Source organism: Carcharodon carcharias, chromosome 11, assembly GCF_017639515.1.
Source record: "Carcharodon carcharias isolate sCarCar2 chromosome 11, sCarCar2.pri, whole genome shotgun sequence".
Lineage (NCBI taxonomy): Eukaryota > Metazoa > Chordata > Chondrichthyes > Lamniformes > Lamnidae > Carcharodon > Carcharodon carcharias.
In genome coordinates, this window is record NC_054477.1 from 67,248,188 (window position 1) to 67,267,307 (window position 19,120).

The 19,120-nt window shown below is 45.0% G+C and overlaps 1 protein-coding gene across 1 annotated transcript in view; it reads right to left on the reverse strand.

Moving 5' to 3' along the window:
• LOC121284081 (cytoplasmic dynein 2 heavy chain 1) overlaps nucleotides 1-19,120 on the reverse strand; it is a 770,821-nt gene that overhangs the window by 514,088 nt on the left and 237,613 nt on the right. The window contains exons 51-53 of the mRNA XM_041199129.1: nucleotides 18,208-18,316; nucleotides 12,258-12,371; nucleotides 1,742-1,884 (exon numbers count right to left, since the gene is read on the reverse strand). Of these exons, the coding sequence (XP_041055063.1) occupies nucleotides 1,742-1,884; nucleotides 12,258-12,371; nucleotides 18,208-18,316 (366 nt within the window). The remainder of the gene's footprint in view (nucleotides 1-1,741; nucleotides 1,885-12,257; nucleotides 12,372-18,207; nucleotides 18,317-19,120) is intronic.

Consider the following 19,120-nt stretch of genomic DNA (forward strand, 5'->3'; position numbering starts at 1 on the left):
AGTGTTTTACCCACAGTGGGTGGAGGACCAAGCCATGCAGGAAGTCAGCAGCGTTAACTGCATGGGCTGATGTCAAGTAAGATGGAGGGAGAAGACCTCCAATGGGGGCCCCCCCCTTGGTCCATCGGAGACAAGCTACCCAAGATCATTCCGCCTTTCAGCCCTTTCCCCTGGCTCTTGAATCTGCACCCTCCCCCGCATCCTAAACTCACCCTAATCATTGCAACCCCAACCCCAGATATACCTGCCAGTCCAGGCTCTTCAATATGGGCGACTGCCTATAGTCCCAGTGGCTCCTGGTGGCACTGCAGGGACTGCAGAGCTGCTGGCCAATCTCTAAGGCAGAAATTCCTCCCAAGAAAAGATGTTTCGCCTTGAACCAATTAATGCTGCTCCCATCATTAAATTGCTGTGGGGCAGCCATCAGGATCATGGGCAGTTTCTTTACTGACATTTTAGATTGGTGGGGTGGAGGAGGGGACCATGGCACCTGTAAAATCTAGCCCCATATTCTTCAATGGTGTAAGATTCTATAATTTTGCCACCCCACATTCTGTCAACATGCCCCTAAAACTCCCTTGTCGGCACCTGTGAGCCTGGCCCCAGAGAGCTTCCAGACATAATTGAATATCTAGGTCCACAGCTGAACCTGCAGTACTGGTAGTGGCCACTGCTCTTGCTGGCTCGGCCAGTGTGCTAGATGCCTTCCTCTGATTGGCTGGCAGTTCTATGAAGCAGAACTTCCTCCTGGATACGGATGAAAGTCTCATCTCATACAAATTAAAGGGCTGTCGCCCAAAAAACTTAAAGTGGGGCAAACTGGCTAAACGGAGGCGGGCTCACCTCTGACATTCATTGGTGACATTCATTCCCTCCACTACCGACGTGCAGTGGCAGCAACGTGTACCATCTACAAGATGCACCACAGGAATATACCAAGGCTCATCTGACAGCATCTGACATTCCAAACCTGTGACCTCCACCACCTCGAAGGACAAGAGCAGCAGATGCATGGGAACACCACCATCTACAAGTTCCCCTGCAAATCACACACCATACTGATACAGAACTATATCACCATTCTTTCACTGTCACCGGGTCAAAATCCTGGAACTCACTTCCTAACAGCACTGTGGGTGTTCCTACAACATATGGACTGCAATAGTTTAAGAAGGCAGCATACCACCACCTTTCTCAAGGGCAATTAGGGGTGGGCAATAAACACTGGCCTAGCCAGTGACACCCACATCCCATGAAAAAATATATTTAAAAAATTTACATTGGGTTGTGGGGATCCCACCCTCAGCATATAATCCAGCCCCATACAATCATGGGATGCAATCCCTAAAACACCAGGTTAAAAATGTCGGGAATCTAATATGTATAGAACTTATTCTAATCTGTCACCATGGATCAGTGTCTCCGGGCATTATTCTCAAAATATAAACATAATTAGTCATTATTTTGATGATGTCTGTGTTCCACTGTGATAGGTTTTTTTTTCCTTTTTAGAAGAGCAACTGTTCTTTTCATAATGATACGTCCTTAGGGGTTTATTAATCCTGTATATTAAAACGTACAAAGCCACCAAAGTCCAAGTAAATGAATGTAAAAAGAATTTCCCAAACATTTTTCCTCTGAACACAATCTATTTAAAAGGTCCAATCATTCCTTCAGAAAGAGATGTAACTAGAACTAAACATATACAAGAATGCATAGTATTCCGAAGTCCTCTACTTACTTTCTTCATGCTGTTATTAGACCAGCCTTCCATCCACTGTACTGAACACTTCTTGTAAAAAGCTGGATTGCTTTCACAGTTAATTGTGAAGTTGGAGTTGGTGCAGTCCATAATAAGGACAACATGCAAGTTCTGCTGAATTCCTATAGAAAGAAGTATTTTAGTCTACTTTCAAATAATATTAATAAAAACTATAATATTAGATAGAATGGTAATCGATCTCCTTTGGTACTGCGCACTGGAAGTAAAAACTAAGGCCCAGGTTTTCACTCCTGGGTCAGGTGCACAGAGATGAGAGAATTCATGGTTCTACAGACCCAACTTTCAAAAATGGCTGCTGAGATGTCGGATTTTCGGTCCAAGGTGGCGAATTAAAATAGGAGTCAGAGTGGGCAACCTTGGAAAAAGTAAGGAGGCTGACAGATGCGGAAGTGAGCTGAGCAGAAGGCCTGCCTCGGGACATTGGTGCTGTGTCCAAACGTGAAAAATAAAGATTAAAACATAAAGTATCCCTCCAGCCCTCACTGCCCTCCCCACACCCTACACACGCCTCATACTCCATTTATGCCAACCCATGCAACCTCATGCTCTGTACCCTCACTCACCTGGCTCCTCATACCCTCCATGTCAACCATATCCCTGTATCCACCCTCATGGCCACTTATAGCCCCTATGCCATTTCATGCCAGCCCATGCCCAACCAACTCCCACACTTTGACCTTACACCTACCACGGCAACTCACCTATGATCCACCACAGGCTGGCCTCAGGACTCATGCAGAGATGAGATAAAATTAAGTTCTATAAAATAAAGTTCTAAGGCCGGGATTTTCCATGCCTGCCGGCGTCGGGTGTGTTCGGTGGCGTGATCAGACAATATGGCGAGAAGGCCAAAAGCTGGTTTCACGATGTCATGAAACCAGTTTGCGATTGTACGCTCTGCCTGTCAATGGCAGGCCGCATTCCCCGCTAACAGACGTCGAGAATCTCATTGTAATACATCAGCATATCATTATAAGGCCAGCCCGCCGGACTCATTCCTCCACCCCCCCCTCAGATTCGCCTACCCATGTCACAGGAAAACACGCCGATGTGTTTCACAACAATATATGTAAGGAGTGCACTTGACGGACTGCACTTTGCTTGGGATTTCAAGGTTTGTTTGCCGACCTTGCTTTGATCAGCACTTGCAATCATCAGCACCAAGCTTCACAAATAGCACCACATCACTTTCAGGGAGGCTTACAGGTAGGTCTCTACCTACTAGAGCAACCATATGTGGGTGGCTTTTCAACAGCTGCAGGGTAAAGTCTTGCTTAGGAAAGGGGGTGAAGCGGTCTCAGACAAGGGGCAAGAGCTGTACTGGGGAAGGGAAGAGAAGACGTGTGTGGGGACACATGTTGATCTGTGCAAGTAGCCTCAAGATGGTAAGGGCTGACGAGGCAGTCTCCAGATGAGATGAGGCCAGATGGACATGCAAGGATATATATGTGGGTCTGTGAGAGAATGGGTGGTGATGTCCCTTGAACTGGCAGTGAGTGAGATGCTATTGAATATGTGATGGGCTTGAGTGTGTGAGTTTAAAGCGATGAGGTGGTTGCCATACCCTGGCTGCACGGATGAGATCATTCAACCTCTTCAGCAACATTGGCACTGATTACCACTGCCATAGCCAACTAAGCTGGGGTGGCAACATTGCCTCCCCTCCTGCGGCCAGAGTGGGGGTAAAGGACATCACAGCAGGCCTCCACGGCATCCAAAAGTTGCTCGATGGCTGCAGTCTTCTTGCCTTTCAGAGTTATGTCTTCTTTGCTGCAGTCCTGGGCTGGAAGCACTGAGCGTGGCTGTACTTTAAATATGGTGCCTGGCGTGATGAAGTGGCAAGGTGATGGCATGGCGGGCCAATGAGAGCCTGCCCACCATGGAAACGGCGTGTTTCTCAGGAATGTATAAGTAATGCAGTGGGTTTGGGATGTTATGGTGTGAAAACCCATCACTGCGGTCGGCTGGTAAAACATCATTTTACCCACCCGCTACCGCACTTAGTACAAATCTGGGACAATTCTGCCCTAAGTGTCTACTGCAGGCTTCATTATATTGAAAAAAAACTCTAATTTTAAAAAATTTACTTAATACATTTGCATTCCTTCAACTAAATAAAGACATTTAAAATCAAACATTTCATTCAAGTGCACAATCCCTTATAACAACAAGCACCGGAATTCATAATCTCACATCAAAGAATCTGGAACTGCTTGTAGCTGTCGATCAAGCCATGAAATGGAAGGCACCCTAAATAGCAAGCAATCATTTTTTTTTAAATTGTCTGGCTTGTTTAAAAGGCTTAAGGGGCTGAACCTCTAAATGCCTTGAAAGCTCCCTTTGACAGGTCCCTATGACAGGTGCTTCTGATTGTTTTGACAGTTGATTTTGGCAAGTCTATTGACAATTCCAGTGAGCTTTTCAGTAATGCATTTATGCACTTTTTACACACATTTGTGTCTACTTCTAACACTTCCAAAGGGCACATGACCTACTCCATCTTACTTCCCCCAAAAGATGCCCCAGGACCAGATCCAAAGAGGTATCTAACCTCTCTAAAGGTGTACCCTGGCTTTCCAAACATATCTACCAAGTTCAGGTCTGGTATAATCTGCAGAGACAGGTTTAATATTTCTGGCCTACCAAAAGACCACTTCAGTGAAGGTGGCTGACCATTTAAATGGCCAGTTGCCTCCATAAACCGTGCATGCATGAAACGTGCCTCGCCCCCATTTCCAACCCTGCAAATATGGAAAGTGTCATGTTCAGGGTCAGGTTTCTGATTTTCGAGCATTTATGCTATTCTTGCTCCGTGGTGGCAAAAATATGGGCCTAAGTGTAGCTTTCAGTTGACACAGATTATATGGTGGGCTATGCAGATGTAATTCAATCCTTATTTTACAGGTTTGGGTTAGAAATTTGACTCAGGTGATGATGCTAAATGGATGGTATTGAGCAAGCCACCTGTTATACACTGAACCTGAAATTTAATTCCTTTGACCGCAATGAAACTGAATATCAAGTGCAACGTTTGATGAGCAATCTGATCCGGCCTGCTTCGCACCACCACTTACAACAAATTTCTACCCCTATATAGAGTTTCATGCTTTGATTTTTATCACTAGTTGATTAATCATGGTGTTCCAATAGGGAGGCAAAACCAAATACAACCTTCAAGTAAAAAGTAAGGTTTAAAAGAAAGGAGTAATTGCATCAAGATGCTCACATGTAAATCAGTCCCAAAAATAATACATTAGGGGCAGGATTTTGCCTTTGGCGGGGACGCTCGGTGGGGACGGTCAGGCAGCCGACCGCGATCAGCTCTGCACCGCACCGCCTGTTTCCAGTTGTGCCACCGACTTCCAGTTGTGCCACTAACCACTCGCATTATTTAAGCGCATGCCTTAAGCTCACATGGCATGAGACTGCCATAAGCAGCAAACAACCTTCAACCCATTTCTACAGCTCTTTAAATGTCATTTTGAAAATTTGCTTAGTGAGATGAAGAACTACGTACACAAAGAATCTCTGAACAAAATAGAGCATACTGCAGAGTGAACAACGGAAGGCTTAATAAACATAAATACATAAGTCTCAGTCAGAATTCTGCCATTGCATTTTACTGATATTCTGTACAAAGGGTAGCTCAGATTTTTAAAAAATTACAAATTTTATTTTTTGTTGAGACATGGAGCCAAATCCTTAGCTTTCTGACTCACTGCAACATTTTATTTTTACATTATGAATGCCAGTGAATTTAATTGTTCTGTACAGAGTTGCACTGAGAAACGGCTTACATGATCCAGAGAAGCATGATAGATAAATTCCCACACTAGTGACTGTTTTTAAACTATTTACATAATTGACTCAAGTAATTGAGAATGCAAGGTAGAAATAGCAAGCTGTTTTCACTAGAAAGCTGTACAGTGCAAACCATGCTCCACAAGTAGAAGGTGGGTCGATAGCTAATTAATGTGATTTATATTTCAGAGTGCGAGATCTTACCACAACTGTGTATCCTTTACCAATGAGTATTCTCTCCTTACTTCATGAGATAATTAAATTCTGGATGTGATATCATAACCGGCACTTTCTTCATCAGATTATTTATTACAATCACCTAATTCTAAAACCCTAAAAGTGTCTCCTTCTGTCTGCCTGCTATTAAAGACAGAAACAATGCATGGAAACTTGTAGAGGTAGATGGAAATGTGGTGCTAACAGAGAAATCTTTCAAAACGATTAGGATAATACACCTTTAAAATAAATAAATAAAATTAATTAATGTGAAAGCATAGAAAGAACTTTTAATTCAAAAAGAATACCATAAATAAATGTTAATTGTTTTTCTTCATTAAAGCATCAAGTGAAAGGAAAATGAGACTAAGTGAATGGCTCTTCTAGAATGCCTGCACATGTGCCACCTTCTAAGATGTGGAGCAGAATTTTTCCCCTCATATGGGGTCGATTGACAGGTGGGGAGGCATGAAAATTCACTCTGTCAGCCAGCATGCTGATTTGCCTGCACCATCTCACTCGGGGCCTGGAGGTAGGATCAGTGGTAGAAGGGCTATCCGCCCACAAGTGATGGGTTGCCAGTTTTTTGTTATTCATTTACGAGATGTGGGCTTTGCTGGCTAGACCAGCATTTATTGCCCATCCCTAATTGCTCTCAAGAAGGTGGTGGTGACCTGCCTACTTCAACCACTTCAACATATGGTATAGGTATACCCACAGCGCTGTTAGGGAGGGAGTTCCAGGATTTCGACCCAGTGACAGTGAAGGAACAGCGATGTATTTTCAATCAGGACGGTGAGTGGCTTGAAGGGGAACTTCCGGGTGGTGGTGTTCCCATGTATCTGCTGCCCTTGTCCTTCTAAATGGTAGTGGTTGTTGGTTTGAAAGGTGCTGCCCAAGAAGCCTTGGTGAGTTTCTGCAGTGCATCTTGTAGATGGTACACACTGCTGCTAATGTTCGTCGGTGGTGGAGGGAGTGAATGTTTGTGGATGGGGTGCCAATCAAGCAAGCTGCTTTGTCCTGGATGGTGTCAAGCTTCTTGAGTGTTGTTGGGGCTGCACTCATCCAGGCAAGTGCAGCGTATTCCATCACACTCCTGACTTGTACCTAGTCGATGGTGGAGAGGTTTTAGGGAGTCAGGAGGTGAGTTACTCGCCACAGGATTCCTAGTTTCTAACCTGCTCTTGTAGCCACAGTATTTATATGGCTAGTTCAGTTCGGTTCCTGATCAATGGTAACTCCCAGAATGTTGATAGTGGGGGATTCAGTGATGGTAATGCCATTGAATGTCCAGGAGTGATGGTTATATTCTCTCTTGTCGGTCATGGTTATTGCCTGACACTGGCGCAAATGTTACTTGCCAGACACTGGTGCAAATGTTACTTGCCATTTGTCAGCCTAAGCCTAGACATTGTCCAGTTCTTCCAGCGTTTGGACTTGGACTGCTTCAGTATCTCAGGAGTCAAATGGAGCTGAACATTGTGCGATCATCAGCGAATATTGCCACTTCTGACCTTATAATTAAGGAAGGTCATTGATGATGCAGCTGAAGATGGTTGGGCCTAGGACACTACCCTGAGGAACTCCTGTGATGATGTTCTGGAACCGATATGACTGACCCACAACAACCACAACTATCTTCCTTTGCGCTCAGTATCACTCCAACCAGCAGAGCGTTTTCTCCTTGATTCCAGTTTTGCTGGGGTTCCTTGATGCCACACTCGGTCAAATGCTGCCTTGATGTCAAGGGTAGTCACTCTCACCTCACCTCTGGAATTCAGCTCTTTTGTCCATGTTTGAACTAAGGCTGCAATTAGACAGCAAGTTACCCACTGGCCAATAATTGTTCGATTCGGGGAAAATCAATGCTGACTGACTGTTTCCCACACAGTGAGCAGAATCTTCTACTCTTGCTGGTAGCGAGCTTGGATGTAGGAAGGGCGTGTAATTATGCAGGATGGTGGCATACTGGAACCCCTCCACCTTCCCCCTCGACCAGAATTAAGCTGGCCAACCTTCCTACCTCTTTGGCCAATTGGGGCTCGAGTAACCAGTTAGAGGCTACTTAAGGGCCTCATCCCAGCATCACTGGTATTAACCCAGTGGCAGGAGGGGCTGTCACTAGGCAGTGTGCATGGCAGCTAAAACCATGCGGCCAGCTTGTCACCTCCAGGGGGTAGGTCCTCGATCAAATGCACTCAAAGCCTGATCAAGGAACTGGGCATTAGGAAGAGGGGGTTCACTGTGAGTCACACCTTGCCCTTGCCACCGATTGCTACCCACACCCCCTCTCCTTGCAAACCTCACCCCCGCACATTACTTAACTGTGGCCAGGGTCGCTCAGCAATCCTGGTAGGTGTTTTTCTTGCACAGCCACAGCATCTCCAATAGTGCTACTGAGCACAAGAGCTACCAGCCTTTGATTTGCCAACAGTTCTGTTCCCGGTAGGTGGATAGACACTTCCATTGTTCACTTACTTCCTGCAAGATTGCCTCAAGGCGGAACAAGCCAGTCCAGCAACCCAACAGCCTCCTTCAGGACTTTCCTCACAATCCTGTCACCAGCCCGATGTCCACAGGTCTCATAAGTTTCCACCCATCAGGCAGAATGTTCCAGATTTGCACTAAGAGCAGTGACAATGTTTTAGCCGCCAGCCGCAAAGGCAGCTTTTCACGCTATATCATCCCAAACCAGCTTTATTAATTATGTATTCCCGGAAAACACTCAATTTCCATAGCAGACGGGCTCTCCTTCACCCACCACACTATCACCTTGCCACTTCATCACACAGGGCGCCATATTTAAAGTCCAGCCGCGCGCACAACTCAGTGCTTCCAGCCCATGACTGCTGCATAAAAAACATGGTCCTGAAAGGCAAGAAGACTGCGGGCCCCAGGTTTAGTGACGCATCCCTCGAGCGCCTTTTGAACATCGTGGAGTACCACCGTCATGTCCGCTACCGCTTCTGGCTGCAGGATGGGCAGCTGCATCACAAATCCAGCATGGAAGGCGATGGCAGCAGTGGTCAGCGCCTATGCCCTGCAAAAGAGGGCAACCACCCATTGCTGCTACAGGATGAATGGTCTCATCCATTCTGCCAAGGTAATTCATTCTTCTCATCATTCTCAACTCACACTCACAAACCCACCACATCCACAGGGATCTCACACCTCAAGGGACAACACCGCTAACACACACCCTCACATTTCCATCAGGCTCATATCCTCTCAAGCTTGCATCCTCATCCCATTTATGGCTCCACTCACCACACAAACATTCTATGTAGTGCCATGCATCTTGCTCACACTCTCTCCATCTGTTTTCATACAGGAGAAGCCTGCTCACATCAGCAGGGAGAGGTCACAGACTGGGGTGGAGTGGCCCACATTAGGCCCCTCACTCACTTTGAGGAGCGTGCCATTGCGTTAAGTGGTGAGGACGTGGAATCTGCCTGCGGCAGCGATGAGGTCAACGGCGAATACCCACCTAAGGATCCTGCAAACATGATGTTTTGATGATCCTCTCTCAATGCAAATGTCAGTGCTCTCTCTCCTGCTTTTGACTCCACTGCCATGCACTAATTATCTCTACTTTGGTTCACAGGGGGCACTGCCAAGCAACTGACACCCTCAGCCAGCCAGTCTCTCAGCTCCATCCATGCCCACACCTCCAGCCAAGAGGGCATTGAAGAGCTGGAAATAAGCATCCTAGAATACCCATCACAGCGCATAGCCACACCCTCCACTAGCACAGAGAGACACACACCTCGGTGGGACCTAGATCTAGAGCAGGCTCGGGTTCACAATCTGGTGGTCATCGCACAGACATGTGTCTGTGGCATCTGTGAGGTCCAAGTCAGATGACAAATCTCTGGATTCGGCCTTCCAACTCATCGTGAAGAGTCAGCCGAAGATAGGGGAACATCACACAGAGCTGTTGGAAGCCCTCAACAGAGTGACTCGCAATTTGGATGAGTGAGTCCGCCTGCTCTCTGAAGTGGTACCCACATGTGCGAGTATGGAGGTCTCATGGGGAGGATGGCAGATGCTATGGAGACCCTGGTCCAGCAGAATGCAGAGATGCGCACAGACCTGCATTCTATCAAGGGAACCATGGGTGAATTCCTGCAGTGGCACTTTGACGTTCCTCACCAGTGCTCCTTCCCCTCAATGAGTCAGGCCAGGGCCCTCTGGCACCGAAGGGAGGAGGAGTGGCAGCTGGACACCCCTGGGTCATCCACTCAGGAATCTCAGAAGCTGTCCACTACTCCAAGTCCCCTTTGCCTGTGAGCCCCTCAACCTCGTCTCTGTCACCACAGAGGGAATAGCTGGCCAACGAGTGATTCTGGAGGTAGAAGTGTGTGTGTGGCAGGGCCTTTTGGAGCCTCGTGCAAGCATTCTCCCACGCACATGGATCCTTCCAGTATCTCTCACATCTCAATTTCCTGAGAATTTTCAATGCTCGCTGCTGAGGTTCGCTTTCAGTTGTCCATCTGAGCTGACCTGCATCTCCACCCGCTGATTACACTCCCATGCAGCACCTGATCTCACCCACCAGGACTCTCGTTTCACTTTTGGTTTGGACAGCATGGTGCTAGTTTGGTTTTTTCACCTTCGCTCCCCACCCTTTACAATCCCCCCAGTCATCCATTTCCTTTCCCCCATTGTAGTCGACTCCCCTGGCATCACCTTCCACCTCCCTTCTGTGACTTACCAGCCACAACCCTTTTTCTCTGGGGACATCCTTCCTGAAAATCCCACCTCCATCCACATTAACCTCCCAGACTCTGCCCCCCCCCACCCCCTGCTTAGTCCGTCCCCCTTCATGACTCCCTCAGACACCCGTACTTTTTCCACTACCCTTAGTACTTCCCCCATCCCGACTCCTTTCTCCAGCTTTACCTCTTCCTCCAACTTTACTCCTTCCTGATTCCTGCAGGCACCTTACTTCTTCCGCTACCCTTAGTACTTCTCCCATCCCGACTCCTTCCTCTAGCCTTACCTTTTCCTCCAAATTTGCTTCTTCCTCCAGCCTTACTCCTTCCCCCTTCCTGACTCCCTCAGACACCCTTACTTCGTCCTCCAGCTTTACTCCTTCCTCCACCCTTATTCTCTCCCCTCTTTGCACTCCTTCCTCCTCCCAGAATCCCTCCACTCTCCACATTCCTTCTTCCCTCTGGACTCCCTCCCTTTTCCACACTTCTTCCACTCCCTGGACTCCCTCCCCTCTCAGCACTCCTTCACCCCTCCAAATTCTTTTCCTTATACCTGCCGCCCCAGTTGTCACTTTCTCCTTCGTTACCCCACTCTCCATACGCCATCCCCCTACCAACCTCCTCCCCGGCACCTTCATCCCCCCACCCTCCATCCTCCCCCCAACGCTTTCATTCCGCCACTCATAACCTCACAGCCCCCAACACCTTCATTCCCTCCCTCCCAAACTCACCCACCAACATCCACATCACCCTCCCAACATCACCACCCCCAATCCCTTCATTTACCCCCCACAACCTCATCCCCTAACACTTTCATTTCCCCCCCTCCCAACATCTTCATTCCCCCCTCCCAACATCACGCAACCTCCGGCACCTTCATTTCCCCCCTCCCAACCTCAACAACCCCAACAACCCCCCACCGACACCTCTTCCAGTTGATCCTAGACCTTCCTCTCCCATCCCCTCAACCATCATCCGTTGTAAGCAGACCCTCAACAGTGACTTTCCAACTTCCATGAGCCACTTCGCAGCACAGCCATATCCATGAGAATCCACCCGGCATGCCATGGATGTTCCTCCAGTGTGCCACTGATGTTGGGCTCTAGGATCTTCCGCTCCTCGGATGTCCACAACGTATGCAAGGCCCTGCCAGTAAGTCCCGACTTCTGCACGTCACACTTATCAAGATGTGTTCTGCGCCGGTGTGTTTTCCCGCCGACGTGGGCAGGCAATCCAGCAAAGCAGGGGCGGGGGGGTGGGGGGATGAGTCCCGTGGGCTGGCTTTATAATGATACATTAATGTATTACAATGAGGTCCCAAATATCTGGTGGCTGGGAACATGGCCTGCCATCAACGGGCTGAGCGAACGATTACAAGCTGCTTTCACGACATTGTGAAACCGATTTTTGGCCTTCTCACCAAAGTGTCCACCTACGCCACTGAACACACCCAAGGCCAACGGGCACAGATCATTCCACTCATCATGTGAGATTAGTGTTCACATGTATACTAGACCAGGAACAGGTACCAGGATCCCTTCCTTGTAGTACATCATTTTTTGTTGAATTTTTATGGTAGCTTTTTGGGGGCGCATGCCCATAAATCACCTCATTTATCAAGTTCAATTTCAAGCCTTCCATGGTGGAATTTGAACATATGGGTTGCTAGTCCAGTATGGTAACAACTGCACTACTGTGCTCTCTTAAATCATAAAAAGAAAAAAGACTTAAACTTTACTCACTATATGAGAAGTAATTAAAGATTGGGCCAGTGAATCCATCCTGTGAGGCCTGATCTTTTAGAAGTGATAGGATTGGTTCCAGTTCTTCTGGTGTATACAGCCCAGGCACTTCACCTGTCATGCAAAAAAATAGTTTTTACAGTTAGGCACCTGGTTTATCGTGAATAGTTAAAGCTGAAAGACAAAAATAAACAGAATGCATACATTGAATCCTAAATCAAAAAATTATAGGATCCTCCTTTGGATAACAGAAGTTACGTTGCTAAATAATCTAACTAAATGACAAAATTTGACATATGTTCATGTATTCTTCATGTTTTCCCAAATTAAAGGTCTTAAAATAACTTCAGTTAAAAAAAAACAAGTAAGGAGACAGGCAGAAGAGCCAGACTGCCAAGCACAAGAAAGAGTACCTTGAATGTTGAAAGCAGGCTCAATAGGCCAAATGGCTACTCCTGCTCCCATTTCCTTTGAAACCCCATAACTATCTCAAAGGGAATGAGGAAAATTTACATCAGAGTGCCAGCATTGGTTCAGGGGTAAAAGTTGTATCTCTGAAGCAGAAAGCTGTATCTTCAAGCTTGATTCTAGAAACCTGAGCACATGGGCTAGACCGATGAATAGTAAGGAAGTGCTGCCCAGTCAAAGATGCTGCCTTTTGGACGAGACAGTAAACCAAAAAGTCCTATCTGGCCTCTTAGGTGGATGTCATTGGACTTGTTGGTAGTTGTCTATTGAACATCCTGGGGAGTAAAAGTTTAATAATCAAACTTGTGTATGTTGGAGCAACAGGCTTTCTAAGATAAACAAGATGGCTTTGAAGTGCCATTGGCTTATCTTCTGCTTTTAGTGTCTCATTGTTACATATGAAGAATGCTTTGCAAGTGAGTAAGTGAAATAACTTCAGCCTTCATGAGAATTTTTCATTTGTTAATGAGATGAGTGTGTTGCTGGCAAGGCAACTCAAATTGCCCTTGACAAATTAGTGGTTAGCATCCTTCATTAATCACTGCAGTTCATGCGCTGTGGGTACACCAATAGTGCTGTTAGGGAGTTTCAGGATTTTGAACCAGCAACAGCGAAGGATGGAATGTGACTGCAGGGAAGCATGTAGGTGGTGGTCTTCCCATGCATCTACTGACCTTGCCCTATAGGTGGCAGAGGTCACAGATTTGTAAAGTCCTGTCAAAGCAGCCTTGGTGAGTTGCAGTGCATTTGGTAACTACTGCTACTGTGCAGCAATGGTGGAGGGATTGAATCTTTAATGGGGCAGATGGTGTGAAAGTCAAGGGGGCTGCTTTGCCCTGGATAGAGTTGAAATTCTTGACTCTTGTTGGGGCTGCACTCAGCCAGGCAACTGCAGAGTATTCCATCACACTCCTGACTTGTTCCTTGCAGATGGTGAACAGGCTTTCGGGGAGTCAAGAAGTGCACTGCTCACCACAGAATTCCCATCTTCTGGCCACTCTTGTTGCCACAGAATTTGTGGCTGCTCCAGTTAAACTTCTGGTTAATAATAACCCCAGGATATTGTTGATGGGGGATTCAGTGACGGTAATGCCATTGAATGTTATGTGGAGATGGTTAGATTCTCTTTTGTTGGAGATGGTCATTGTCTCGCATTTGTATGACACAAATATTACGTGCCACCTATCAGCCTAAGCCTGAATGTTATCCAGGTCTTACTGCATATGGACATGGACTGTTTCAGTATCTGAGGAATCGCAAATGGTACTGAACACTGTGCAATCATCAACGAACATTTCTATTTCAGACCTTATGTTACAGGAAAGGTCAATGATGAAGCAGCTGATGATGGTTGGGCCGAGGACACTGCCCTGAGGAACTCCTGCAGCGACATCCTGGGAATGAGGTGACTATTCTCAAATAACCACTCCAATAATGACAACCATCTTCTTTTGTGCTAGGTATAAATCCAACCAGCAGTGTTTCCCCAATTCACACTGACTTCAATTTCACTATCAGATGAAGAAGGATGGTAGATAGTAATCAGCAGCAGGTATCCTTGCCAATGCTTGACCTGATGCTATCAGGCTTCATGGGATCCAGAACCAATGCTGAGGACTCACAGGACTACTCCCTCCCAGCTGTATACACTGTGCCACTACCTCTGGTCGCTTTGTTTTGCTATCGAGACAGGGCATACCCAGGGATGGTAATGGAGGAGCCTGAGACATTGGCTGTAAGATATGAGTCGTGAGAATGACAATGTCAGGACTGAGCTTTTCTAGTCTGTGAGAGTTTCCCAATTTTGTTACATGTACCAGGTGTTAGTGAAGAGGAAATTTCAGGGTCAATTTGACAGTGCCTTTGTCACTTTTGTTGCCTTGGTCTATGGAAAATGGTCCATCCAGTTTTATTCTTATTCTACTTTTCTGTAGCAGTTTGGTATAACTTGCTAGGCCATTTCAGAGGGCAGTTAAGAATCAGTCACATTGTTGTTGATCTGGAGTCACTTTTAGGCCAGACTGAGTAAGAATGACAGATTTCCTTCTCTTGTGAACTAGATTGGGAATTTTAAGGGAATTATGAGGGAAGTATATAAAGAAGAAGAGAATGGCTAAAGTAAACGTTGGTCCCTCAGAAGCAGAGACAGGAGAACGTATTACAGGGAATGAGGCAATGGCAAGGACATTAAACAAATATTTTGTGTCTGTCTTCACAGTAGAAGAGACATATCAGAAACAGAGGGTAACCTAAGTGCTAAAAACAGTGAAGAATGGATAGAGAAAAAAATAACAGCAAACTACAGGTCAGTTAGCTTGACATCAGTCATCAGGCAAGTGCTGGAATATATTATTAAGGAGTTCTTGACAATGCAGTTAGGAAAGCATAGCATAATCAGACAAAGTCAAAATGGTTTTACGAAAGGAAAATCCTGTTTGACAAAATTCTTAGAGTTTTTGAAGACGTAACTAGTAGAGTAGATAAAGGGGAACCAATAAATGTAATATACCTGGATTTCCAAAAGGCATTAAATAAGGTGCGACACAAAAGGTTAATAGAAATATAAGGGCTCATGGAATAGCGGGTAATATATCAGTATGGATAGAGGACTGCTTCACAGAGAGGAAGACAACAGTAGGCATAAATGCACCATTCTCAAGTTAGCAGGCTGTGACTAGTGGAGTGCTGCAAGAATCAGAGCTGGGGTCTCGGCTATTTACATTCTATATTAATGACTTAGACAAAGAGACAGAGAGTAACGTATCCAAGTTTGCTGACGATAAAGGCTAGCTGGGAACGTAAGTTGTGAGAACATTGAGGTGGATAAGAGATTGGATAGCTAACAGGAAGTAGGGATTAGGGAGAAATGGGTATTTTTCGGGTTGGCAAGCTGTAACTACTGGAGTGCCGCAGGTATCAGTGTTGGGGCCTCAACAGTTTACAATCTATATCAATGACTTGGATGAAGGGGCTGAATGTATGGGAGCTAAGTTTGTCAATTACACCAAGATAGGTAGGACAGTAAGTTGTCAAGAGGACGTAAAGAGTCTAAAAAAAGTGTTATAGACAGGCTAAGCAAGTGGGCAAAAATTTGGCAGATGGAGTTTAATGTTGGAAAATGTGAAATTGTCCACTTTGGCAGGGAGAATAAAAAAGCATTATTTAAACAGAGAGAGATTGCAGAACTCGGTAGTACAAAGGGACCTAGGTGCCCTGGTACATGAATCACAGAAAGTTAGTATGCAGGTACAGCAAGTGAATAAGAAGGCAAATGAAATGTTGGTGGTTATTGCAAGGAGAATGAATTTTAAGAATAGGGAAGTATTACTGCAGCTGTTCAGAGCCTTTGTGAGACCACATCTAGAGTGCTGTGTACAGTTTTTAGTCTCCTTAATTGAGAAAGGATATCATTGTGTTAGAAGCTGTTCAGAGAAGGCTCACTCGACTCATTCCTGGGATGAAGAACTTATCTTTTAAAGAAAAGTTGAACAAATTGGGCCTATACCTTTTGGCATTCAAAAGAATGAGAAGTGATCTTATTGAAATACCTAAGATCCTGAGGGGACTGAGGAGGATACCAGGCAAATGTTGCCTCTAGTGGGAGTGACAAGAACTAGGGGACACAATTTAAAAATGGGAGGTCTCCCTTCTAAGACAGAGATGAGATTTTTTTTTCTCCCAGAGGGTCATTCATCTAGGGAATTCTCTTCCCCAGAAAGCAGTGGGGCTGGGTCGTTAAATTTATTCAAGGTTTAGTTAGATGGATTTTTGATAGACAAGGGAGTCAAGGGTTATAGGGGGCAGACAGGAATGTGGAGTGGAGACCACATTAAGTTAAGCCATGGTCTTACTGAATGGCAGAGCAGGCTCGATGGATCCAGTGGCCTACTCCTGCTCCTAATTTCTACGTTCCTAGGCTACAAAGAGATATAGGCAAGATCAGAACTTTTTTTTTTAAAAAAGGTGTACGACTTGGAAATGTTGATGTTCAGAGAGAATTGGGTGTACTCATAAAAGGAACTCAAAAGTTAGCATGCAGGTACAGTAAGGAATTAAGAAGGCTATTGGCATGATGACCTTTCTGGAGACTGGAGTATAGATATAAAGAAGTCTTACTACAATTCTACAAGGCTTTGGTGAGACCACACCTGGAGTACTGTGCACAGTTTTCGTCCCCATTTTGAAGGAAGGATATATTTGCATTGGAGACATTTCAGAGAAGGGTCATTGGATTGGTCCCTGGGGGGAGAGGGTTGTCCTATGATGAGAAGCTGAATAAATTAGGGCCTATACGCTCTGAAATTTAGAAGAATGAGAGTTGATATTATTGAAACATACAAAATTCTGGAGAAGCTTGACAGGGTAAATACTGAGACGTTGTTTCCAGTGGCTGGAAAACCTAGAACATGGGGGTGGGATGGGGAGGCACAATCTCAGGATAAGGGGTCCATCACTTAAGACTGAGATGAAGAGAAATGCCTTCACTCAAAGAGAAGTGAATCACTGGAATTCTCTACCCCAGAGGGTTGTGGATGCTCCATCTTTCAAGAAATCAAGGTATAAATGGGACAGGCAAGAGAGTAGAGCCAAAGGTCAGACATGATACTATTGAATGGCAGAAGAGGCTTGACATGAGTACGGTCTACTCCAGCTCCTATCTCTTGTTTTCCCTTGTACTGTGTTGTGGTTTCAATAGTTCTTTAAGAGGGCTCAAATGATAGAACCAGGAACTGAGAGCCTCTCTCTCTGTATCTTATGGGACCATCACCTGTACTAGATATCAATAAAGTGTGTCACACATACTGTATCATTAAGTGTTGCATGCTTACACAAAGTGTGTCATCAGCATTGCAAGTTGACCAACAGTTGAATTTGGTTCCATGAAGCTTCCTTGCTTCCCTCCCTCCCGTTCTTCATGATACCTCAAGACAGTTGAAGACTAAGGAAATAAATCCTGACAAAAAACCTAGAGTGGAGCCCAAAGGTGGATGAAATGTATCATCTTTCCAGCAACTTCTTCAGCCAAGCCAATGCCAAACATAGTGTTTTAAATTTATTTGAACCCAACCAGAGATATCAAAAGCGGGACCCTGATTTTTGGGTCCCTATAAATTTTGTCTAGGCTTGTACCCTGGAGAGGACACTCTCAAGTTTGTTGCAGAGCATTAACACAACATAGGAGACATGTTGACCACCCAAGGCGCAAACCATCATCTCAGGAGATGAAAGGCTGCCAAAGGCCAGGGAAAGCATTCAGTATGTTAAAAAAAACTGAGAAGGCTGAAGACAGGCCGAATGTGTTATGGCCCTGCTACAGAAACTATGAAATATATATACACACCACACATAAAATCATTGCAAAGAAAAGGAATACAATTTATTCACTACAATATATTTACACTTCAGTGTTTCAGCAGACATTAAAACAAAAGGTTGCTAACCTATAATTATTGTTTCATATAATTGCAACTTAGATACAGACCTGAAGACAGGACACTGTTCACCATCTCAAGGAACTGAGCATGCACAAACTGGTAGTCCTCCAGAAGCAACACAACTTGATGTCCATCAAGACCTGCAAGCTGCATCACCTAGAAAGAAAGTTAAATTGTGAATAATGCATAAGGAAAATTCTTACATGACAATCCATAGTAGAAAGTCCACCAGCTCAAGTTCAAGAAAACCATGCATACACTGCTGAGAATAACGACTGTATCATTGCCAAAGCTATAAAGAAATGGCTACACTCTGCCAAGTGAGGATAATGCAGAGTGCGTGATTATTACTTATAAAGGAGAAAAATTGCATTTTCTTACAACTCCTGCAAACCATGCGAAAATAAATAATTCACATTTTTGCTAATTTATGAAAAAATTCCAACCTTTTACAACAACAATGCTAAAGGTGTGCTTCATCATTTCTTCTAACCAAAATAGACTGTCATGAAATAACTATTCTCCTTCCTTAATATCCAACTTCTATGTTTCACTACCTTTGTGTGAACAAGTTTTTATTGTATATTTCACTGTTAACCAGCTAAGTTTAAAATTACAATTCATATCATGGATTGCCCTAATAGAAGGAAGAGTTACCTGATCTGTCAGCTCCTTTTAATATATTTTTAACATCTGGATCTGATTGTTCATTAACTTTCTTTTTACCCAGTCTCTTATTAAAGCTCAGTCCCTATGGAACGTATCTGAATTTTCTACAAGATGACCCAACACTAAATACAATATTTCAAATGCTGTCTAATCAGCACTTGGTGTGACTGTGACTTTGGTCCAAAGATCTGCAGCTATTCTGGTAGACTCCAGCCATAATTTACCCAAAACTCCATATGAACAGCCAGAAAATATGATCCAGTTAATGCATCTATATGTTTAAGTTTCCTC